This window comes from Cornus florida, unplaced genomic scaffold (assembly GCF_030987335.1).
Source record: "Cornus florida cultivar Cherokee Brave unplaced genomic scaffold, ASM3098733v1 CherokeeBrave_3.0.0_Hap2_Chr11, whole genome shotgun sequence".
NCBI lineage: Eukaryota > Viridiplantae > Streptophyta > Magnoliopsida > Cornales > Cornaceae > Cornus > Cornus florida.
In genome coordinates, this window is record NW_026775581.1 from 55,221,689 (window position 1) to 55,249,077 (window position 27,389).

The 27,389-nt window shown below is 37.0% G+C and overlaps 1 protein-coding gene across 1 annotated transcript; it reads left to right on the plus strand.

Annotated features, from left to right (window-relative positions):
* Positions 1–763: 763 nt before the first annotated feature.
* Positions 764–10,569, plus strand: LOC132282908 (chromophore lyase CRL, chloroplastic). Its single transcript, XM_059784732.1, has 9 exons — positions 764–1,199; positions 1,344–1,393; positions 4,285–4,345; positions 4,443–4,478; positions 4,714–4,764; positions 5,580–5,672; positions 9,387–9,491; positions 9,664–9,756; positions 9,872–10,569. Exons 1-9 carry the CDS (start codon positions 1,026–1,028, stop codon positions 10,007–10,009), a joined length of 801 nt encoding a protein of 266 aa, XP_059640715.1. The 5' UTR covers positions 764–1,025; the 3' UTR covers positions 10,010–10,569.
* Positions 10,570–27,389: the final 16,820 nt, after the last annotated feature.

Below are 27,389 nucleotides of genomic sequence, written 5' to 3' on the forward strand. Positions count from 1 at the left end.
CTCGCCAGCCGTTGTCCTAAAAGTGCTTTCCGAATTGAGATAGTCACCCATCACACGAATCTAAAACCCAACTCCATGACACTCGATGACAGCGGGCGGCTCAGCCGGTGGAGGGCTCGGCCATGAGAGGAACTACGACATGGAATCGGCGAGCAAGAATCGAGATTAGGGGTTTGAGATGGGGGTTTGAGAGATATTATGTGTGTGTGTGTGTGTGTGATAGAGAGAATTTTGGGTTTGATTTACGGATTGGGAGGGTGTGGAAGAAGAGGAGGAACTGGGTTGAGAGAGAGAGAGATGAGATGATGAGATGAGATGAGATAATGAGATGTTGAAAGAGAGAGATGAGTTGCGAGGGTAGTTTGGTCATTTTAGGTGAGGATTAAAATATATCTTAGGGCATATTAGACATTTCATGTCACTTAAGGCTGTGTTTGGCTTCGTTTTTTTAAAATGGGGTGTCATTGTTCAAGTTTGTAAACCTAGGGGATGTCTTTGTTCAAAAATGGCTAAGTTGTATATGGCTGTCAATATAACAAATCTCAGGGGTGTTGTTGTAATTAACTTTAATACTTTTATAAAACTTTTTAAGGCCTAACGATCAGTCCTTTTTACAGGTGTGTATATATATATATATATATATAATATATGTATGTATTTATATACAAACAAATTGGTGAATGGTGGTGATTGGACAACGTGTGAGCCTGAGATATTTGCAAATCACAATAATTCAAGTGGTGACTTTAAACCGCGATATAAGCATTTCCTTCGGATTTGGATTTCAGTGGAAAAGCAGAGGAAACGAAATTCCCTCCTTGATCTCCATTTCCCCAGCGCTTACAGTCACAGAAGAGAAGACTCAGAGTTCAATATATACACACTTTTCACCATAAAGAAAAAGCCCTTTTCAATTTCTTCTTTTTGCCTTTCCTTTCCATCGGTGTTTCTGAATTGAAGTGATGATGAGTTAGGTTAGGAATTGGGGGAACAGTAGGAAAAGGTAGTGAGTGTTTGGGTTGGGGATGGGAAATGGGTCGGAGTCGGACCCGGACACTAACGGGTGGAGCAGAGCAAGGGGAATAGTGTTGAAGACGGTGGTGCTGATCGGAGGGGCAGTGTTGCTGAGGCGTCTCACCAAGTCCACCACTCGCTGGGACCATACCCGTATTGTTGCTCAATCCCTCAGCGGCGAGAAGGTACTTCTGTTTCTCTCTCTTCTTTTTCTCTTTCTCTCAGTGTGTGTACTCTGTGCATGTGTGTGCATTTATTTGCTGCTTATATTTGTGTAATTTTTATTAATTTACTTCTCATTTAACAATCATCATCATCTTTACTTGTAGTTCTCGAAAGAGCAAGCATCCAGAGATCCTGATAATCATTTCAATTTGAGGTAAATTTTTTATTTTTTATTTTTTATTTTTTTTGGGCAGAAATACCCTTTTTGTATTACTTGCAAAATTACACTGTGTGTCCATTTACATCTATGTGTGTATATATTGATGGCTTGAAACAAAGTAGCAACTCTAGTCTTTAGAAGTGTGTCCGTGCGCATTATTTCAATATATTTAATATATAAACTCGATTCAGCTATACAAAGCCTTCTTCTGACTATTTAGGATAGGCTACATGAATCTATTTTGTAATTTTATTCATTCTGAAGTATAAGTTCAGCTAAACCGCACTGTCGTATCTTTTTTATTTTATTAACTATAACAATCGATATTAATTTTATAATTTTACTTTCTCTATTATTGCTCTTTATATGGGTGGCACACATTTTCTCATTGTTGCAGTATATAACTATGTATTGACATAATATTTGAGTAAATGTTAGGACATTTTCCTTAAGCAACGTGTTGCAATGTCTTTTGGATATTGCGAGAAATGGGTCAGGGGGCACCTCATTGACTCTTGAATACTGTAAAAAGGTAGGCAGGATTCTTGCATTTTCTTGGACGAGCAAGGATAAAGAAGTTAGTTCAAGAGAGTGTGGCTTAGTTATCGAATTAAAAGAACTCTCATTAGAATGAGAGCTAAGTGGGTAGTAAAGATAGGATAGCCATAAAAATTAAGTGGAGATACTGGTTGAAAATATTTAAAAGAAGATATTTTAACTGTTATTCAATAGGGGATAGAATAATATTAATAAAATTTGTATTCAAGGGAAATAAATTTAATATAATAAAAAAGAATTATGGTAGTATAATTAACGGTTATGCACCCCAAGTAGAACTAGAGGAACATATTAAAACACAATATTTAGAAGCATATGAAATTATGGATGAATAAATTTAAGGAATACCTGAAGTAGAGAAATTACTTGTATGAGATGAGTATGGTGGATAGGGATTTGGAGAAAGAATGACACTGAGTAGTCTATAATAAACTTTGTAATGGAATATAGTCTTATGACTCTTATGATAGCAAAAACCTATATATAAAGTGATATGAACATTAAATAACCTTTAAAATTGAATTAGATATGGTCAGATTGATTTTTTCTAACTAGAAGAGTGAGTTTACTAACATGTAAAGATTGTAAAGTTATTGCAACAAGTCTACATTGCTGATTATTTTAAATGTATATGTTAACAGACATTGAAGGAAGAGAACAAATATTATTAACCTAAGAACTAAGTGGCGGAATTTAAATAAGAAAGAAAAAAACAAAAAACTCAACATATTCACGAGGCAATTGATAGCATGAGTTGGAGATAAAATGAGAAAAATCGGCTAGTATGTGGTATGTGGTTTGACTGAGATTATGACCTTAAAGCGTAACGACAAAACAAAATTCATTAAAATTATTCAAAAGAGTTGGAAAATTGTTCTCGTGTGGTTTGACTTATAATATATATATATATATATATATATATATATATATATATATATATATATTAAGGGCTTTTTTGGATGTCCCTTTAAATTTGGCAGTTCTTACATAGCATACCAATGTATTACAAATGGAGCCATTAAGGAAACTAGGAAACTTCACCGTGTTTATTGGTATCTGATCATTTTAAAGTTATTTTAAGACAAAAAAGCTCGACATTTTTTAGAAGGATTCTTTTCCTCAAAATGACTCCATTATAGGCAATAGTTTTTTACTTTGAAATGCTAGATAAAAAGTGAAAGGGCCACTCAAGTTCGAGGGAGGTGTCAAAACAACTCCTGAATTATTTAGATGTAACATGAGGTTTAATTAGTGCTCATGTTCTTGTAAGTTTACTTCCTTCATGAGCGTTGCGGAGGTGCTTTCCTTCCCCCATTGTTATGTAAACCTTAAGCAAGTTTTTGACCCGCAATTACAAATGAAAAACCAAATTGCTGGCATGGTATCAGTTAGATAGCCTCTGATACTTAAGTCAGCAAAGATGTTTGAGGAGTGTTTCAAGGCTTGTAATGAGATAACATAATCGTTGTTGCATAAATTAGCTGCAGCACAACTGGTATTTAAGGGCGGCTCACTTCTCTTGCGGGTGAGGATCTCGGTATTGAAGCTCTCCATGTTTGGAAAAGATGTCTTCTTTTTGCCATCACTGTTGCCCTTGACATGAGCTCTTCAATTAGTGATATTAGGTTGGATGCATGAGCCGGAATAGATCATCTCTTTGGTGGATTATGGATTTCTTGATGCTGATGGCCCAATCTTGATGGTCTGGTCAGCCTATCGCATCTTTCGATACTGGATGCTGGAAATCTGTGAGTGCATACTGGTTCCGAATGGTGTGACCTCATCATTTTGGTACTTGGACGTGTTCTCCTGGTGCTTGGGCCACCCTTGGCGATCAGACAGCTCCAGAGCTTCTTAGTCATCTAGTGTCTTGTTGTCATTAAACGTCTTATCATTGCTCTTGCGTGTGTGTGTGGCTGATGGAAGCGTATTGTGCATGCATCGCCAAGTGTCAGTATTGCTTGGTGGGAGATTTCTCCTTCACACGCAGATGCAATTTATAGGCCCCTGGAATCCCAAAGGGAGATTATATGTTCCCCAGATTTTTGTACATGAGCAAACTTATGCCTAGATAATGAAATTTTCTGTTAGTGATGGCTGATATGTCAAATCATCTTTATGTTCCATGATGTGCTGTTTTTTTGAGTTTGACCTAAAATCCTCAATCCCATAATCCTATTTATGTTTGATGGGCACTTTGCATTTAAAATGCAAAATAAAGATAAAAATTTGCTGTGAGAAAAATAGAAGTACTTCAGAAATGCTAATCAAACCATGGTCTTTAAATTTTCCTAGAAACTTGAAAGATCTCTTTTTCATTTGTGTAGATGGCTTTCGTGCCCGGCTGCAGAGATGGTAGATGGTTCGAAGGTTTTATATATTGAACAAGTGAGTACAATTACAAACCCATGCAATTTTCACTTCATAAATTTAGTTTGCACTTGCCAATATTTAGCTTCATAAGGGATGTCTTTTGTGTTGGCAGGCATTCTGGAGAACTCCTCATAAGCCCTTTCGGCAGGTATTGCTCATGTTCTTATGTTTGTCTAATCTACCTCCTGCCCTTTAGATTCATTATAGAAAAGAAAATACTTATTATGACTGTCGTTCTTCTAATGAAATGAGAAATTACAGAAAAGAAAATAATTGGATTTTCGATTATAAAAATTACTTATATATTGGTTTGATGAGGTTTTTTAGTATTTGTTTTTCAAAACATATTCCCTTGGTTATTTCTGACAGCTATCTTGTTGCAGAGACTTTATATGGTGAAGCCTTGTCCGAAGGAGATGAAATGTGATGTTGAGGTAGGATTCATGTTGTTGTTTTTGGTTTTTTTTTTGGTGGCTCATTGTTAAAAAGCATTTTGTTTTTCTTTCTGCTATAATGTTAATTGCTTCCACTACTGTCACTGTTTTTATCAATAGTATGTGACTGATGCAATCTTAATTGTAAACTTAAAGTAGGTTGATGTTTTCTTTGTTAATTTGATAATGATTGTAAACCCTAGAAAAGATCTTTGAGAACTAGTTCCGATAGAGAGATGGGGTAAGTGATGCAATAGTTTAGAGTTCACATTAACTTTACCTTTCTACGGCTAATTGAGAGAATCAGAACTGTTGTTGGTTTTTACAAATTAAATTGGCAACAGATGACGATTTAGCACGAGTTTAAAAACTCCTTGTTAAGGCTATAAATTGCTATTATCATTTGTTCCTGCTGAGAAGACTTGTCAGCCTTAGGTTTTTGAGCAGTTTGTTCTCACTGTGTCCTTGTTATTCTTCTTGTTAGTTATTCAAAGAGCTTATGAAATGTGGCCTCATTTTTGTCATAAAATTCCGAATAATGTCTGGTGATAATTATAGGGACTTTCTTGCGTGCATGCTCATGCTTTTAGTATTGCAACCATTTGTGTCTTTTTTTTTTTTTTGGCATGATAAATTCAACTTTCTCAATGTTAATCATCTTTATCCTTTAGAGTCTTGCTTGTATTACTTTTTCTCTTGCCCTTCTTTTTGTGTGCTAGGGCTAGAAATTTTCTTCTTTTGTAGTTAATGGACGTTGTATCTCATTTTGGAACCAATTGACATCCATATATTTCAAACTTGCACTTCATGAGCAGCTAAGTACATATGCCATTAGAGATGCGGAGGAGTACAAGAACTTTTGTGATCGCCCAAAGGATCAGCGCCCACAGCCTGAAGAAGTTATTGGGGTAAGCGTTTGGACACATTAAATAAGTCTTATATTTGGATTTTCTATCTTCTTTATTGGGTTTTGAAGCTTTTGTTTCTTTTGTACAAATTGTATCTTTTGCTTGCTTAGGTAAAATTGATTATAATGTAGCAAATGTAGTTTGAGTTTACACCAAAAAAAACATAAAAATAAAAGAAAACTCAACATTGGTTTTTTTATGGAAGCTGCAAATTTATGATGCATGGATAGTAAATTGTAGCTCATACTGTTAGGATATTGATTGAGTAATGTGTAGACAAGTTCTACACAAAACTGGGTTGTAGTTGAACAAAGTGTCCATGAGTGAGTCTGTATGTCTACAAGTGAAGACAATGAGGATGAAGTGACATTAAAGGCTATATGAAGAATTTCATCAATTTCTATCACATGGATAGAGGAGAAGATAAGGTGAGAATTTGGCAGATATAGGTGCTTAGGTCGGTTTAGTTCATTAGATAGATGGACCACCCATAACCTAGGATTGACTATTAAAGTGAACTTAAACTAAAATATTAGGTTAATTACAGAAAACCCCCTTGAAACTATTAGCTAGTTGCATATAGGTCCTTGTAATTTCAAATAAACCCCCAAAAAAATATCAACCCCCCTACCACTCCGCAAAAACTATATAATTTTTTTTTGCAAATACGGTAATAATGTTAGTGTACTGTCTACCATTAATAGTTATCTAAAATGACTATTTTACCATTCAGAAAAAGAAATAAAGAAAAGGGTAAAGTACAAAAGAAAATAGTGCTTTGCAGATAATCCCTCATATTACAAAAAACCCTCCAAACTATGCGAAATATGCAAATTAGTCCATGATGTTAGGCTGCAGTTACTAATAATGAAAAAAATAATAATTTGTCCATTCTTTGTTTAAATAAAAGGGTCAATTGCATATGAGTCACCATTTTGCGAATAAACCCTTGACATTGCAAGTAGTCTTCTAAATTATTCAAATTAGGCCACAAAATTAGGTTGATGTTACTTTCAATAGAAAATTACTTACTTGCCTGTTATTTTATTTGGACATAAAAATTTTGAAACTTGTAAAATTTGAAAAAAAAAAGTATTTTTTAAAAATAAACTTTAGGGGTAAAATAAGTGTAAAGTAATTTTGTTGAATAAGGGGAGAGAATTAGGGTACAACAAACCATAAATCTCTTCATTTCATTGATAAGGATAAGTTTGATATTTTACTTCTGATATGAAAACTGGGTGTTGGGTTATGCAATGTTGGATCATCTAAAATTCATAATGGTCATAGCTGCAAAAATATCAGTACATTACTGAATACTGTTACTTTTGAACGGTGCTATGTTATCAGGGCGTTATTTGCAACCCTTTCTGATTTTTTATTGTTGAGTACATAGTTCAAAACAATTGATAGTTAAGTGGGTTTCTTGTGATTTATCTTAAAAGGGTATATCGGTTCATAACAAAAAAATTGGTCTTATGCATTGCACGTGGGTAAATTTCATTTAATTTAAACAGCAATTTGACGGTAGTGGACTATATGCAACATTTAAATAATTTAAGAGGTTATCTGTCAAAAGAATTGTTTAGGGAGGTGCTCTAGCAAAAAGAATTATAGTTCAAGTTGGTTGGTTTTTTTTTATTTTTTATTTTTAAATTAAAAACAAAAAAACAAAAAAGCCCTAAAATATTTTTTGAACCAGGAAATCCAAACGATTGAACCCTGAGTAGGATAGATTGAACATTAATAAGAGTTATTGAAGAAAACAGTGAGGAACAATCAAAAGCTTGTTCGATCAAACTTCAGACCCTTCATTCAAATGAGGACAGCATGCTACAAAGCCTACTATCAATTGACTCTATTGATGAAAGGCTACTAGAGTAGCTCAATTGATCATCAGAATTTTTTTTTTTCATTTTTTCAAGTTCGAAATTTTATAAATTTATTTTCCTTGGCAAGAAACTTACACACCCATTTGCTGCTCCTATGGGGACTTGAATCCTCACCTACCACTTTGGGAGGTAGAGGAGATACTACTAGGCTACAATTTTACTATTTTATTTAGGATTCCTATTTTGACTATAAATATTAGTTATAATAAATTTAGGACACGAGACCATGATCTTATTAGTCTTATGAGTTTTTGAGAATTTTGGGTAGAGAATTTTAGAGCTTTGAGATTCAATCTAGGGATTTATATAGCACACTAAAAAACTCACATGTGATTGAGAAAATTAAAGCTTGAAGACAATGGTAGATCATCAATTACCAATCAACTGGAATTTCTATAAATCAAGGAAAATCGGACAACCAAGTAGAGAAAATTTTGTTGCTGAAGTGTTTGTGGATGATCAACATGAGTGAATCTGGATTAAAGGTAACTAGGTGATTCTGCGGGGGCAGAGTCTGATAGCTAGAGTTGTAGACCTCTCGCTATAGTGGACTATTCGTGCCTAGACCGAAGTTTCTCGGTTGTATTCCTTTCTGCTAACGTCTTACCCCCGTTTAGGTCTCTGAGGAAATATGAGTTGATCAATAGGTCATAGAAGTTTAAGCGACCTTCATCTACCCTCCCTCCTTGTCATCATCAGACTATGGTTCATCTCTCCCACATATAGCTACTTGTCGTCTTCTCCTTCTTTTTCACTGAAACTGCAAGTTATTTGAACAAAGCACCGAATCTGATATCATGAAAAAGTTGGAGAACATGTACTCCCTCAATAAGTTGGGTTATTAACTTTGAGGCAAGTTACTCAAGGAATTTTTATGGTCCATTTACTTTTTTTTTTTTTTTTTTTTTTGATAAGTAATTTTATGGTCTATTTGCTTAAACTGGATGCATATCAAATGCCTTACGATGAATGGGACCAATCACCTGACTAGAGTACAAATGTTGTCGACTGCAGTGGTGGTGAGCCAGCATGTTAGTTGCCAGTTTTAATCCTTTGTTTTTGAGTTGGACAGAAAAGTTTCCCGACCTTTTGTCAGAATGAAATACCCTGAAATTTTTTGTAATGGTTGTTTGCTGTCGAATGTCTTTTTCTTTTCTTTTTGGAACTTATTTGTATTTAAAATGAAGCAGGAATGAGACTGTTGATGTTGTAATGTAGATTTCAGACTTTCACAAAGCGATCTCCTTTTTTATTTGGTTAGGTGGATTCAGCAGTTCACCCCTGTTCTGGGGAAAGGTGTAATTTTCCCATCTTCCTCCCTTTTCTCCCAGTTTTAGGAAGTTGTCTTTCAGTTGAACTTTCTTTGATGTTATATAAATGTTGGTAGTCTTAGTGTGACTCGTCAGATGGTATCACAGTCCTTGTTTTCTCAAGATGTGGTGCAAATGGAAAATGATTTCACCGGGCTAAGTGATATGGAAGCCAAACTAGTCAGTTTTGGGGGGAAAAAAGACCACTAAGGTAGTTCGGTAATGCTCAACTTGGGAAACATTCAATAGTTAGGGTATCCTAGAAAGTGATAAGGTATGAGTTTCAAATTAATAATCATAAGAGATAATTGCTGCTGTTAACCCACTTAAGTTTGGCTCTTTGTCAATGTCACCGCTGAGATCTCATGCCTTGCCTTGCCTTGTTCAAATTTACTGTCAAATTTTTTTTTTTTTTTTTGATAAGTTAAAATTTACTTCAAAGTTATATTCGTCTTATCACTTTTATTGCTATTGTTGGTTCACATTGTGCTATTCTGTATGCTGCATTTCAGGACATTGCAGAACATTTAACCACGATACATCTTAAACGCTGTGAACGTGGAAAACGCTGCTTATATGAAGGTTCAACTCCACCAGATGGATTTCCTAATTCATGGGTAATCCTGTTGATCTTGTTACCATAGTTGTCTATTGTTTTCTCTGTGCTTCAATATGTATGCTACAACAGAGTGAAATTTTCTAACAATCTGTTGTTTAGTTAAGCCTAGATTTATTATTATTATTTTTTTCTGTCAATTTATGTTTAATTATGATTTTAATACATGACAGAATGGTGCGACACACTGTACCTCAGAACTTTCCGTCCTGAAGAATAATGAGATACATACCTGGGATAAGGGCTTTGATGATGATGGAAACCAAGTTAGTCATGATGGCCTTATTATATTACTGTGAAGAGTTTTATAGATTATAGTGTTTTGCAGTAGAATAAACCAAAAATCTCTGGTAATAATTTCTTCTGTTTTGCTTATCGCAGGTTTGGGGAGTCAAGGGAGGTCCTTACGAGTTCAAGCCTGCACCTGCTTCAAGTTTCATTGACATGTTTTCTCCTTTGAATTTTCCTCCTCAGCCCATGGAGAGAAGGATAGAAGGCTCGTTTGTCCTCCAAGACTGATCATCTGTTGCTCACAATCACTAAATGCAAAATTCTCTTCCATTGTAAATCTCAATAGGTTCTGATATTTATCATCAGTGTTGTTGCATCCAAAATTTGATCATTGCAAACGACAAGTGCGGTGCGCTAGAGAAATGAAGAGTTTCTAGGCGCTTTTAACATTCCAAGGCAGTAAATGAATAATATTTGGCGGAATTTTTTGTCATTTTCTTGGTCGTTTTACTGTCAAATAGTGCTCCTTGATCATCGAAACAAGGGAGGGTTTTTCTGGTGGACGAAGGATGGGCGGAGGGTTTTTCTGGTGGACCAAGAATGATGTTCAATAAAAGAAGCTACTTGTTTTTCACTTTTGGAGCTCCAAGTTGAAGATTTAAATGTTTCATGGTAGAGCATGCACATTATATCACTTGGGTTATCTTAGTCATGAGCATACAGTGCTGTTAGCTTTTTTTTTTTACTGGGAAAGTCCTGTATATGATCCATCTTTCTTTCCTGCTGAACTCTGGTTAGGTGCTTAGTTATTAGAAATTATTATATGGTCCCGGCCAATCACCACTTCATATTCTAGCAAATGTGTTGGCTTTATTCAGTTTTTGTTTGGTTGCAATTAGTGATTGGCCGGGATTACGTGGTCTTCACTATTCTGTAATAATTTCTCGTTTAACTATACATAGAAATTATTATATGGACATATGGTCCAAAACAATATAATAATATCTCGTTTCAGACAACCCATGATTCCTTGAACCTCAATCACCCAATTTGATTCTTATGAATTGATAATTTATGGAGATTTTAGTTGCGGGCAGAGTAGAGGGTAAGCATGCACGTTGGAAATGAAAAAAAATAGTCAATGGTACTTGCTATTAGTCAATCTAAATCTTGAACTTGGAGCTCCGGTATTATGATAACATGTTATTACGTACTAATTAAGTACGGACATATAAATAAGAATATATCTATAATAAACTATATCTATAATAAACTATTTCTTTCGACATGAATTCAATAACAAACAATTCTATAAAATTAGATCAGATTAGATCCGATAGAAGAAAATCAAATCTAATTCGACACCAATCGGTTAACAGCTAATGCTGCAAAACCACCAACAGGTGCAAACCGTGCAATACGCAATTCTCACTTGCACAACACTCTCTTTCTCCTCTCTTTGGCGTTTCTTTCATACCGCATAACATTTTCACACACACAGACACACACACACACTATTTTATATTATTTGTCTTCAGAATTAGACCCTTTTACTAAACATGTTTCACTACAGCTTTTATAGGATTGTAAAAGTCTAAAATTAAAGTTCAGATTGTTTATTATATAAGTGAGTAAGTCAATTTCAAATATTATAAAAGCAAAGACTAAAATAAATAGTCATATGCACAAACTTGATTATAGCTCTTGGATTATGATAGTTCAACCGCTGTTAAAACTCTTAATCAGGGTCTTTGTGAAACATTGATTCAGACTTTTTTAAAGTCATATTCTCCTATTGAAGATTTGTCGTTTGTGTGTGTGTGTGTGTTTGTGAGAGAGAGAGAGAGATCGAGACGTGGTTCTACCATTTTGTTCACTGACACAGAAATCAGAGAACATACAAAAGAAGCAGCCGAGCGGAGCATACATGCGCTAGTGCTGCTGCTATGGAAAAGAGCGAGAAGTTTTATGACGATAATGCCCTTGCTACAACCACACAGTGTGTGTGTTTAGAGCCCTAGTTTTTTAAGCCTCTGTTGCAACTCAACAGCACACAAAAACACCATATCTCTCCAGTTATGGTCATGCCATTTCTTGTTGAAGAAATCAAGTGATTTATGCAATACCCATTAACCGTTAGCTGTAAAAATTTCTCTTTCTCAAATCTCCTCTCTGTCTCTGTCTCTGTCTCTGTCTCTGTCTCTCTCTCTCTATCCCCTGAACATTGAAGCTTTATTAGTGAAGAAATCAAGTGATCTATGGAATACCCGTTTACTGTTTTCTTCCAAATGTTTCCTTCTCAGAGCTCTTGAAGTTCTTCAGCAAATGACAGAGCCATTAGAAGACAGCATCATTGAGGAGAGAGAAGATCTCATGATTTCTCCCACAGGTGGAATCCCAACTCTAAGAACTGCCCATTTTCTCCGACCCACTGTCACTCACATTGATGGACCAACCTTCAAGTTCAAACCCCCTTCAATTTCCTCAGAATTTAAATGGGGTTTGAAGGTGGCCTTCCATGGATGGAGAGATCCCCAACAGAGTTGGAAATCTTGGGTCAATGACATGCTTTCTCTACACGAATCGACTTGGAAAAAAGCTGGAATTTATGAAGCTGTTATTGGCTCTACGTACCCAATTCGTTTGAACACCGATTTGGTTTTCGGGATTGCAGAGAGATGGTGTTCTCATACCAACACATTTCTATTCCCATGGGGTGAAGCTACCATTACATTAGAAGATATGATGGTTTTGGGTGACTTCTCTGTTCTTGGTGCCTCTGTTTCAATGCCTCTTCAATCCCAAGAATTGGTCAAAATTGAATATCTGAACAAAGTGCGGAAAGAACTAGAAAAATCAAAATCCACGAAGGCGTACCATTCTGAGTGGAAGAAATATTTTATGCAGAGTGGAAGCGAATTCGAGCATGAAGCATTTCTTTCTCTATGGTTGTCGAGGTATGTGTTCCCTGGAAATTGTCCTCGTGTCATTGGTAAACATGTTTTTCCAATTGCCATTCACCTAGCAAGAGGAACGCGAATCGCGCTTGCACCGGCTGTTCTTGCAAGCATTTATAGAGATTTGAGTTTGTTAAAAGAAGCAATTGCTGCATCAACTGAATTAGAAGCCAATTATGAGAGTCCTTTAGCAGTTAAACTATGGGCGCCACTACGGTTAGCCCAATGTTGGGCTTGGGAGAGGTTATCCCCATTGCGGCCACCACCCAATGCCATCAAGTCTGGTGAGCCGAGAATGGCTCGGTGGTGCATTCCAACAACATCAAATTTTGAGACTGTGAGACGGCTTATAGACTCTGCCGGAGAGATTTTTCAATGGCGTCCGTATGCCATAGCTGTACATGGCTTGTCGCTTCGCAAGTTTTACAAAGAAAGAGAAGAGTGGGTGTCAAACAATCTGAGATTAGATGAAGAATTAGAGTCGTTTGCTCGATGCCTCAGGGTCTGTGAGCTTGTTGGTTTAGATTGTAGAGAACAGTACCTTCCACATCGCGTTGCAATGCAATTTGGAATGGATCAAGACATTCCGGGATGGTTTACTCGCTCCAATGCAACTCCAAAAATTGCGTGGAACAATTATAGCAAGCCGGTTAGCAATGCAAAACTATACATTCCGTCTAGACTCTTTGAGTCGGATGTTACCACCCGATACTTGGAATGGTGGAACCAACTGTTGGTTCCTCAAGATGCAATTAAAGCCATCGTGCAAAGAAAAAGGAGTGCAAGGAAATGGAAACGATTGTCGCAGATTTCAAACGAAATGAAAGGAGGCAATGATGCTGATGTTCCTTCTGGTTTCCCTCTCAAATGTAAAAGGGTTGAAGCAGATAAACACACACTAGTTGGAATGTGGCAAACTACTAGTATTGACAAGCCTTTGTTTGACACTCAATCTCAAAGTCTCTCTTCTTTGGCTTCAAATGATGGAGCCTCTAGGAGAAGGAAACCGATACAACACATTATGAAGTCTGAATTTGAAACAAAGATATCAGGAACAGGCATTGAGGATGCTCATAGTATTGACAGCAACAAGTCCAATGATAAAGGAAGTAGTAGGGATTTCACATTTAGGCTATCAGAATCGGAACTTGAAGCTCGGATTCTCAAGCTAGAGAAAGAGGTTGCTGTGCTAACAGCAGAAAAATTTGGCAGCAAGTGTGGGAAATGACCTACCAAAAATTATATGCTCAAGCAAAATCATGCAGATGCTCAATTACAATATATATATATATATATATTTCCCCCTTTTTTCTTTCTTTTCAGTAGTTCAACTTTAGCCTTAAAAAAATTTATTTTCTTGGGGATAATTATTTCTCATCTTTCACTTTTGAGCTCTAAGTTGAAGATCCAGATGCTTAATGGCAGAGCATGCACATTATTTTACTTAGGTTATCTTAGTCATTAGCATACAGTGCTGTTTGCAACTTTGCATGTACAAGATGTGCTTCTTTACTGGGAAAGATCCATCTTACTTTCCTGTTAAACTCTGGTTAGTTGCCTAGTTACTAGAAATTATTACATGGTCTCGAACCATGCAATAATTTCTCGCTTGGCTGACACATTTACTTGCTTGTCAACTAGTAATTAGTCGGCGCAATGTAGACCTAGACCAAGTGATAATTCCTCCCTACACACAGTTCATGATTCCTTAAACTCAATAGTCCATTTTGATTCTTATGAATTGATAGTTTATGATTCAACTGAAGACTGGAAGATTGGAGATTTTTGTTGTAGAAGAGTAGAGGCGAAACATGCACATTGGATTGGATAGAAGTCCTATGAATGAAATAGATTCAATAGGTCTATTGAATCTATTTCATTCACTCTTGTACCCACGTTTATCATTCTTATACAAATAAAATGATATGTACAAAAAACGGTACCTTGGTGCTGTAATGACTCAAACCCGAAGGTCCAAATCGCTAACCGGGTTTTTACCGAACCCGAGGTCATCTAGACAATACCATCATACCCAAGGTCAATACATCATTACTAATCAAATTATACAATTTTCAATGAATTTAAATACATGAATGAGGCTACCATGGTCATGGCCGTAAATACAACGTTATACACTATAAAGAATCCTAGCGTCATCTAGGTCCGTAAATATGAGTCGTACGTGTAACAACCCGAACTTAGGGGTCCGAATCGCTAACCGGGTCCTTATCCGAATCTGAGGTCATCTATGTCTGCACCACTATAATCAGGGTCAACACACCTCAACACCACACCAATGTCCTAATCCTGCTCTATAAAAGGCCAAAATGACATCCCAACGCTTAAGGACAATCTTAACAAATGGAAGTACAACTGGGCAAACCAGTCGACCGAAGTGAACTTTCGGTCTGCCGAAATGGGCTTGTATCGGTCGACCGAAAAGGCTATATCAGTCGACCAGTTGTGAGCTCCCAAAATAACATGGCTATAGGAGATGTCGGTCGACCGAAATGCCCATTTCGGTCGACTGAAATGGCCCTGCGAGCTGAGACTTCTGCCCATTTCGGTCGACTGAAATGGCCTTGCAAGTTGAGACTTCCTACTGGATTGCTTTGAACAAGAAAATGAACAAGAACAAGAGCTTATTATAGAGTTTTAAACTGAAGGAATCCTACGCAAGCACATACAAAATCATTGAAATACGGATTACAGTAACCATTTAAGTCCGTTAACAACATGATCATGCATATTTCTTCATAGTCTTTACAATTTGCTTAATTTACATCAAATTAATATTAAGGCTCATAGCAACATTACATGGCCAAGTAATACAAACTTAATACATTTACAAAGTGATGCTTTACAAAAGAGTGGGCTTAAAATACAAAGGAAAGCAAAATGAACTTCTAGCCCCTTTTTGAACTTGCGGAGGATAATCTTCCACCATTTCCTTTTTTTTTTTTGGAACCTGAAAAATGTTAAAATGATGGGGTGAGCTAAACGCTCAGTAGGAAGTGTCTAAGGCACACCTCTTACGACCTCGTGAATGCACGCAAAGAATAGGAAAACGTAGGCGGGATCATGTCATAAGAGATACACATCAATAACGACAACAACAAGCATATAGATAAATGTCATCCAATCATAATTATACCTCGTATGCTAATGAAGTGTAATGTCATGCCAATGTCGCTCCCCATTTTCTAAAACAATTCCTTATCACCGTTCCAAACCGTTAATGCAATCCGGCCCATAGCACCTCTATGGCGCCACGAGGGAAGGATTGGCTAGCTTTCCCCGACCACATGGCACCTCCATGGTATCGTCTGGGCCTAGGTAGCTCAGTCACACTCTCTCTAGATTACATTAACACCACAGACCACTAGGTGTCTCCTAGGCGTCCGGTTTTCACAAACACTTTTCATAAACTTTTCCCCAAAATAATTCCATTTGTCTTCTAAAACATTTTTCCCTTTCTTTCCCAATGGATGCATGAATGCTTCATGATTTCAATTGCCAAATTCAACAACTACATTTCATACATTTCACCCATATCATAATCACAACTTGTAAAAGAAAATTATAAAAATTTATTTCTACAATTATGACATCAAATTTTCATGGCAATTTAAATTCATAAAGTATACAACTTGTCATTTCTAAGTATGCTTTCTCACTACAAGAATGTAACTAAACTTACAAAACTCATTTAACACATAACATACATCCACCACTTTACATATTAGCAACCACAACCACATAGTCAAAATAATTGAAATTAAACATGCTTATAGTCAAATTAAGAAGGAAAATTCACATAGAACCTAAGAAATTGTGAATTAGAGCACCACTACCTTAATGTATGCAAAAAGCCTCAATTCTAAGCCCAATTTTTGAAATCTCTAGGGTTGGCTAAATTATGCTTAGCTCTAATTAAAATAACGGCCTCGACGAGCTCTACAACTTTGCCGAAGGAAGTACTATCAAATTCCCAATGGTGTGGAAGAAATCAAGCTTTGAAAGCTTGATTGAAAAAAAAAAGAAAAAGAAACCAAGGGGGAAGAGAGAGACTGCCGGGAGTGAGAGAGAAAAATGAGGCTACAAAGTGGCCTCTTGGCCTTTTAGAAAAGTAAGTGGGGAGTGGGTCCCACCACTAAAATAAAATCCCACCTTTTCCTTAATATATATATATATATATATATATATATATATATATATATATATAAATCCATTTAATTTACAACCACACAATTGATCATTTAAACATTTAACTTATGCACAAAATACTTATACATGATATGCAATGGACCCTTGACACCACCCCCATGCACAATAATTCTGGTAGCGGGTCCCACCCGGGACCGTCCGACCCGAAGAATGAAAAAATACCGAAATGACAACCATTGCATTTTTAAGAGTTCTGGACTAAAGAAATGGCCCAACCAACTCACGAACACACCCGGCACACCCCACGGTGTCCGGTACACAAAATAAGAAAAGACGAAAATGCCCTTGCAAAAACAGAAAGTTCCAAAAAATAGAAAATGGTAAAAATTAGAAATATTATAATCTACCCTCCATAAAGAGATTTCGTCCTCGATATCTACCCTCCTTATGAGGGCGGCCCACAGTACACACCTTCCAAAACCTCACAAAACCACAAGACCATGAACTCACCAACATTATTGCCTTTGACACTGGGCGTTGCTAGACAATCAGAAACCACTGCCACTATAACCCAATACTCACCACCCTATGAGGGTACTCATTTCTCATGACATTGCAACACAAAACCAACTGGTACGCTCTACAATATACTCGACTCAAGACGGACATCGATCCACTCTACACTGCCACGAAAGGCTCCAAAGCCTGAAAGAAGAACGGACGTCAGACCACAAAACAAGACAACGTCCAAACCCAACCCATCTTCTAAAAGACACATAAGACCCAAATGAGGAACCTCGTCCATCACATAATCAAGCTCAACTCTAGTCTACATAATCCTATCAGACCAAACACTCACTATCTAACACTTAATTACACTAATCGACAATTACTAAACTTAACAACCTCAAGATGACTAAATAATGAATCTCCCAACGACTACATAATCATAAGTCACCAGAACAATAAACAAATTATCCTGTACCGAGGTCCCACAACCCTTCATCGGACAGTTGATCCTACATAACACACCTCGTCACCCGAGACAAATCATCTGAATCCACACTGTCACACTGGCACGACGCACAGTACCATGCTCTCACTATCCCTAACAAAATCGAAACAATCATTGACCTTTGACTCGACATAGTGCTAAAGAGGGACTGATTCAGAAGAAATGGTTGGCCAGGCCATTCTCATCCTTGATCCAATCTTAACACAGACGTTGTTCCTGTCTTCAGGTCTAAACCTCAAACACAGTCTCACATAGTCCATAGAACAATCATGTAATACACTTACTATCAATCCATCGCTCTACGTAACCACAACGGCTATACAGTCACATACATATTCTAAAAAATCCCAATCATACTTTAATCATACAACCCCTAACAAGCTATAAATAGCCTAGCACCAAACGTCACAATCATCGACTAGCGTAAAAACTTTCTAATGATCTCATAGCACCCATACCAGGTAAACAACTTCGTAACTTCATTCGGTTCAATTCTTACTTCTTCAAAACACACAATACAATTCACCTAACCATCCCCAAGCTTACAATTCACGACACGTTCCCTAGCCATCACCGCTAGTATTAAGCACCGAAAACATACTATCCCTATTCGGTAACCCATGCCTCACATTCCACCGGTTAAAACCACTATTAAGACAAGCACTACAAAAACTAAAGACTTTATCTCCTTCTGTAGGAGTGAGTCAAACAAACCAACCAAACCTTTACTGATAAACTCTAATAACATAACAACCCACACACAGGTCCGTCCACCCACAGACACGCATAACTCCTAAATGGAGAACAAAGCTCATGACAAATGACATCCTTACCAGGACTAGAACAAACGGAAAGGGTAACAAACCCCGCTCTCACAAGAGACTGACGACTCGCACCTAAATGAACTCGACACCCTATCACTCGTTACCCATTAATCGTCCAATCGAGGACACCTAACACAACCATCAGACAAGAGCATCAATGCTCACAACATACCAACATTAGAAACGATCACAACCCATCGGACACTTCATTCCATTCTACCTGGAACCCATCACTCTAGAATGACAACCTCTATGTTATAAAATGACACTTTACCACCCATTCCATCTCTCCTTTCCCAGGTGACACTGCCTCGATCACTGTGCACACATGACCCATGACCTCAGTCACAGTGATCCACTACTCATCAAAAGAACAAGGTGCCCATTTGGAAACATCGTCCTCACTGGCTCTAAAGACAAAGCCGACCACAATTGCCTCAACTGGCACACAATCCCATCACCTATCTGACAACATACCACAAACAATTCATAATCCCCAAACCACATTCAGATCATACCTCAAATTGTTTCAGTCATCAGCACTAAACATCACACCATAACACCTTTATTACTATTCTTCCCGAAGGACCACTCAAACCTTTCAGCTCACCGGATCATCAAGTCACCACCAAACGATTTTTCCTTAAACATCCTTAAGAAACCACCATTGTAATAAGAAAATAACCATCACTCTCAATACTCCCCACAACGACCACTATTTACCATTAGAAAAGAACCTCCATACGATAATGCTATGCTGACAAATCCTCAAAATAGAATGAGCACAAATCTTAAAATGCTTAACACCCAATTGTCTCCTTAAAATCATCAACGACGTAATCAATCTCTAACGCTTAACCGACTACTTAAACCACTCTTCCTAAGGCGATCTATATGCCTAATAGGAAAACTTCATGCCCTAAGTTTAACATCATTACTTCTCCTCATTTCCGTTCCCCAAAACATCCTTGGCCCCGAAAAAAGTCAAATGGGGCTACTAACTAAACCTACAGGATCAACCTCGTCCCATTCATTTTAATCAGCAGTCTACCTTTTTGGATCCTCAAAAAACTAGCACAATCACCTGATACTCTAAACATACCCAGAATACAACTCCAGCCCATAACTTCTAATTTCTAAAACACAATCCATTTGGTACACAATACCTATCATCTATCACTCCATCCGTAAACGACCAAGCATGCCGTTGACCACATACTATCTACCTTATCATGCAATCCTACACTACATAGCTACAATTGACCACTATACACCACCCCAAGACTTTCTTAATAACATTGCCAACCCATAAAGCCGTTCATCGACCGAACCATGTAATTAACTCACCGAGAGTCAATTACCCGCGACACACTCCCGCAGTTTCCTAGAATGGGAATCACCTCTCAACCAACCATAACCAACGCACTTCATTAAACCATACTAGAACACCTGAAATACACATCTACAACTCAAAAACTACATCCGTGACTCAAACAACCCCTGTCACACCTACCACGACCCGTTCGAAAAGAAACTCCGTACCAAACCGTAACCCAAGTCACAATCGCTAACCTCCTAAGGTCATACCTTTCTCCCTCAAGCCCTCACTTGCACACCTGACCTCTACGGTCACAGGAACCAATCCGTCGATGCATGAAACTCACACACAACAAAGCCACCGTGCCATGAAATATGAACCCGTTCTAGAGTCGTGCTCTAAGCACCGCACAAAATGCAATAAGAAAAATCAAAATGGCCACACACCAAATAGCTCAATCCACGAGCTAAAAGACCAAGCCATCCATTCGATAAGAACTGGCATCTAATCATCTTGGAGTAACCGAGTTCCTCGCTTACTCAGGTTAAAACTCACACAACCATCCATGCTACCACAAGTTCGCTACCGTACAAGCAACCATCCCATACTCGACCGCATACATGCATAAAAGTACATAGGTATATATACAAGATATACTTATATATATATATATATATATATATATATATATATATATATATATATATATATATATAATAACCAGAACATAACCCTTGACATAACCGTGTCCTATCACATTAGTTTAAACAATGAGTACATTAAATTATTATGTGAAATTAAACATCCCATCCATCCTCATCATCATTTCATATATTACACACTTGCACAATCTGTGCTCAATTGTCCATCGCACTACCACACACCACTTATATGTCATAACCCACACTCACTACTTGCTATCATACCACGTATAACATGCTTTCAATCATTATCACATAGTTAATCCACATAAATGGCCATGTAACACATATTTTAACATTTAATCACATAAGTATGTGAACACTTAGCAAGAAGGCATGTCTTTCAAAACTATAAACATTTAAGCAAGTAACAAGTATGCATGCCTTTTTAATACAGTAAACACTTTAACATGCAATACTTCTGAATTAACTTAAGTCTCACTTAGGTCAACCTTACCCGTCGTCCTTAGGTTTTCAAACCTAAAACTCTGCTACCAAATTTGTAACGGCCCGAACCCAGGGGTCCGAATCGCTAATCGGGTCCTTACCTGAATCCGAGGTCATCTATGTCTGCACCACTATAATTAGGGTCAACACATGTCAACACCATACCAATGTCCTAATCCTGCTCTATGAAAGGCCAAAATGACATCCCAACGCTTAAGGATAGTCTTAACAAATGGAAGAACAAGAATCACCACAACTGGGCAAACTGGTCGACCGAAGTGGATTATTGTTCTGCCGAAATGGGTTTGTACTGGTCGACCGAAATGGCTATATCGGTTGGCCGGTTGTGAGCTCCCAAAATAACATGGCTACTGGAAATGTCGGTCAACTGAAATACCCATTTCGGTTGACCAAAATGGCCCTACAAGCTGAGACTTCTTATTGGATTGCTTTGAACATGAAAATGAACAAGAACAAGAGCTTATTTTGGAGCTTTAAATTGAAGGAATCCTACCCAAGCACATACAAAATCATTGAAATACGGATTACAATAACCATTTAAGTCCGTTAATAACATGATCATGCATAATTCTTCATAGTCTTTACAATTTGCTTAATTTACATCAAATTAATATCAAGGCTCATAGCTACATTACATGGCCAAGCAATACAAACTTAATACATTTACAAAGTGATGCTTTACAAAAGAGTGGGCTCAAAATACAAAGGAAAACAAACTTTTAGCCCCTTTTTGAACTTGTGGAGGATAATCTTCCACCACTTTTTTTTTTTCGAACATGAAAAATGTTAAAATGATAGGGTGAGCTAAACGCTTAGTAGGAAGTGTCTAAGGCACACCTTTTACGACCTAGTGAATCCACGCAAAGAATAGGAAAATGTAAGCGGGATCATGCCACAAGGGATACACATCAATAACGATAACAACAAGCATATAGGTAAATGTCATCTAATTATAAATATACCATGTATGCTAATGAAGTGCAATGTCATACTAATGTCGCTCCCCGTTCTCCAAAATAATTCCTTATCACTGTTCCAAACCGTTAATGCAATTCGGCCCATAACACCTCTATGGCGCCACGAGGGAAGGATTGGGTAGCTTTCCCCGACTACATGGCACCTCCATGGCGTCGTCTGGGCCTAGGTAGCTCGACCACACTCCCTCTAGATTACATTAACACCATGGACCACTAAGCGCCTCCTAGGCGTTTGGTTTTCACAAACACTTTTCATAAACTTTTCCCAAAAATAATTCCATTTGTTTTTTAAAACACTTTTCCCTTTCTTTCCCAATGGATGGATGAATGCTTCATGATTTCAATTGCCAAATTCAATAATTAAATTTCATACATTTCACATATATCATAATCACAACTTGTAAAGGAAAATTATAAACATTTATTTCTACAATTATGACATCAAATTTTCATGGCAATTGAAATTCATAAAGTATAGAACTTGTCATTTCTAAGCATGCTTCTTCACTACAAGAATGTAACTAAACTTATAAACTCATTTAACACATAGTATACATCCACTACTTTACATATAAGCAACCACAACCACATAGTCAAAATAATTGAAATTAAACATGCTTATAGTCAAATTAAGAAGGAAAATTTACATAGAACCTAAGAAATTGTGAATTAGAGCACCCCTACCTCAATGGATGCAAAAAATCCTAATTCCAAGCCCAATATTTGAAATCTATAGGGTTGGCCAAATTATGCTTGGCTTCAATCAAAATGACGGCCTCGACAAGCTCTACAACTTTGCCGAAGGAAGAACTATCAAATTCCCAATGGTGTGGAAGAAATCAAGCTTTCAGCTTGATTGAGAGAAAAGAAAAAGAAACCAAGGGGGGAGAGAGAGACTGCTGGGAGTGAGAGAGAAAAATGAGGCTACAAAGTGGCCTCTTGGCCTTTTAGAAAAGTAAGTGGGGAGTGGGTCCCACCACTAAAATAAAATCCCACATTTTCCTTAATATATATATATATATATATATATATATATATATATATATAAATCCATTTAATTTACAACCACACAATTAAGCATTTAAACATTTAACTTATGCACAAAATACTTATACATGATATGCAATGGACCTTTGACACCACCCCTTTGCACAACAATTTCTGTAGCGGGTCTCACATGGGACCGTCCGGCCCGAAGAAATGTCCCAACCAACTCTCAGACACACCCCACGGTGTCCAGTACAGAAAATGAGAAAAGGCGAAAATACCCTCGCAAAAATAGAAAGTTCCAGAAAATGGAATATGGTAAAATTTGGAAATATTACAGTACGCCCTTTCCCCTCCGGTCCCCTGAAAATATTAAGATAAGGGGTGAGCTCAACAGCTCAGTAGGTAATGCCTAAAACACTAGTTTTAGACTCCCTTGAGCTAATAACCAAAGAATGGGAATAGAAAAGAAGCCGGGATCATGCAATGGGAGCCTGTACAACATTTATAACATAATAATCAATACACACAATCACATATCAATATTCTTCAAAATCATGCACATAATATGATATGTGATGCATCCCATCCCAAACTTGGTTTATACTGACCCAACACTCACTTTTTGAAAACTCGTTAACTGACTTTATCGAGGCGAGATTGATGACTATTGTAACAACCCCAACCCGTAGGTCCGAACCATTAACCAAATGTGATACCCCTCGATTCTAGAGCCACGGGTAATCAAGTCCGAGCACAGATCCGAGGGATACCAAACAATTAATATGTAATTAAACAAGAATACAAAAGAATTTAAAATAAAATAATAAGCTGAAAAGAATTCTAATATGAAAAATCCTTAAGAGAATAAAAACATTAATATAACTTAATCTTTCCAATCCGTCCAACTCAGGAATCCATTAAGTGGACCACTAATAATTCCCGACTGTAAATGAAATACAGAACCAAAATCCAAAACTAAAATAATAAAAGAACTCCTATGTAGTCAGAAGAGTGAGTGTCTGTATTTGCTTCATCACGATCAAGCTCTAAGCCTGGTACGACGAATACCTGAAAAATAAGAGTGGGTCAGGCCCCACATGCAAGTTCCATCCTACTACAATCCATACATAAATCCGATACGCAGATACATCCTAGATAGCTCGGCAATAACTAAAATAGTCCATATAGATATAGATACACACTATAGGACGCTCACTAACCTATAATCATCACACCTGAGTAGAAGGTAACACATAAAATGAACGTACCGTAGTTATGCACACCTAGACCTACCAGGGAACGTCATTAGGTCCAGTTATCCATCCAAGGTGATATACGCACCCTAACCGTGATCAAGAGACTCAAGCTCATGTCACGGTACCATAATGATATATATTTAAATTTCTCTCCTATCTATCCCTAAGAAAACCAGTTAGTCGTTCAGCTTATTCAACTGCACAGACTAAACTTCCGTAAGAAATCCAGTTGGTCGTTCAGCTTGTTCAATTGCACAGACTAAAAATAAATAGGATTTTATATTTACAATCCATTTCCTTCCTAATACAGAAAAGTAAAACAACCATCCGTTATGTCGTTTAACTGTTTTAGTTGACAGGACATACATCCATGTAGGATTTAACTATTTTAGTTAATCGATTCCTCATGTATGAAGAAGTAGGACTTAGCTTTTTGATCTAATCCATCTCCAATATGCCACCGTCCCATACCGGTGCATATAATGCAAATGATCCATAAATGATGCACACTCAATTGAACATCAAATACATCCCCAATATCCATATAATTGATAACGCCAGTATTTAATGGTTCATCAATTAAAATCCAGCACAATATCCATGTAATTGACAGACATATTTTAATAGTCCAGTAATTAAAGTCCAAATCAATAATCCAAGTAATTGTAGAATCAAGTTTAATATTTCAGCAATTAAATTCCAAAACCGTAATCCATGTAATTGCAGATTAAAGTTTAATATCTCAGCAATTATAATCCAAAGTAAGTGTGACACTCCTCGAATTCGAGATATGACATAATGCTAATCAGAAATATAAACTGAGCACATTAATCTAATCCATGACGTACAAGTATAAACCGGTACATCAAATAGTCCAGAATATCATGAATAATATCATATATTCAATTATCGCATTTAATCTAAACAATAAAATAGTTCTAAGTAGTACACATTTAATTACAGAATAAGAAATTAGCATGCCTCTCAAATAGACTGTAAAACATCCCCAGCATAATTAAACTATTTCAATTCAGTTGATGATTTAAAATAGTTTAAAACAATATCCATAAATTAACCATTATGTTAATTTTATCCCAAACCTAGCATACTATTTTATATTATGCATTCCAGTTAATTGTTGGGTCCCAGAAATTCATTAAAATTATTTAACAAAGCCCAACCATCCCTAGATACCAACTCCCGTGCCAAAATCCAACACTGGACAACCCATATGACGATTCTAGGAACCAGTATGTAAAATCCCAAGTGTTGACTGGTTCACCTAAACTAGTTGATGTAAAATTCTAGATGTTGACTAGTTCGCCTAAACCGGTTGATGTAAAATCTCTAGATGTCAACTGGTTTGCAAAAATCCACTGAATCTAAAAGATGTCAATTGATTCATCATAGATGTTGACTGATTTAATAACCAGTTGACGTTTTTCCCCAAGGTGTCAACCGGTTTCAACCAACCGGTTGACTGAATTACCAAGGTGTCGACCTGTTCATGCAAACCGGTCGACGTGTGCACTAAACCGGTCGACCGAACTATGACAATTTGTCTTTCACGGCTCCGGCGACTACGTCTTCCTCCATTAAGGTCCCAAGACTACTGTTTTAAGTCCAGAACAACCCTAAACATTATGTAAACCTCTTATGCATAGTTTAAACAAGTTAAAATCACAACTTATATTGATAAACAAAATCCGTGAAAAGCCAATTTAATACGTAAAACTGACATTCCTCCAAAAAGCACATTGCTTCTTATTTGAAAGACATCCCAAACAACCCATTCCGGATAGAAACTCTAATGTACGAGTTCAACGATTTACAAAATCCGACTGCCGCCTCAAAACCGCGCGCAATCCTTTACAAAAGAGAGTATTTCTCTTTGATGTATCTTTAAATAAAGTCAAAGTCTTATGATGTAACCTCACTTCCATGCCAGACCAACCAGTGAGAGATCTGCATGCCGTTATAGCCAAAACCCCAAACGTTGTCACACTAACCTCCTTGTGCCAACACTAGCACCGATAATAACTGAAAAATGAAGTAACACTTTCAATTACCCATGTGAACCTAGGATATATTGCCTAAGCATATCCTCCATGATCAAGTATAATGTCTCGATCAAATCTCCCGTCTAGAGATGTGAAGCAAAACGGTTGCTCGAACATCTTCAGAAAATTCTTGTGACATAGCACCCTGTTATTTACTACACTGAATAACCACATGTTATAACTCCGTTATCAGTGCAATGTAGAACTGACATGAAACACCAAAATAAACACTACCAAAAGTAATGTCCACAAGCAAACTTGCTTTATCCATCACTCTTAATCCATATGAAATTAAAATTTCAACTAATGTTGGTAATTTCTACCAACCATCCACTCCAGATTAGTCAGACTCCCATTTTGATATAGGAAGTGAAGACAAACTACTAATCCTCCTTTAGTACCCTAAGCTCATCTGAGTAAGGTACTACCTCCTCTAAGGTTAACTTCAACACTCTAAGTTGACCTTTTCAATTTCCTTAGTAATAACAAGTATTATTTTTACACATGCTAAGTCGTCTCCTGATCTGTGCTATTTGCATGAACTGATATCTTACCAGTTCCAAATAGACAAAAAGAAACTGATATAATTTTATCAGTCAAGCAAAATCCCAACTAGAATCTTCACCCTTGTGTAGAATCAGCAATCTCTCGACTAAATCCGTGGAAACTACTCTGTCATTCCCACTCTAGTATGAGAAATAGTTGTAAGGATCTAACGATCTCTGATGGTCCATCCGAATTATCTAATGGATAATAGACCTTGGGATCACTGTGTCCCTCTTCCTGTCTGTCCTCAAAACATCTGCTTCATTCAGTGAAGCATCATATTCCTATCAGGATAAATAAAGAACTAAGAGTTGTGAACCTCAGTCCTTACATCCTCTTCCCAACTTGACAACTTATCAATATAGAAAGTCAATCGATAATTCTATTTA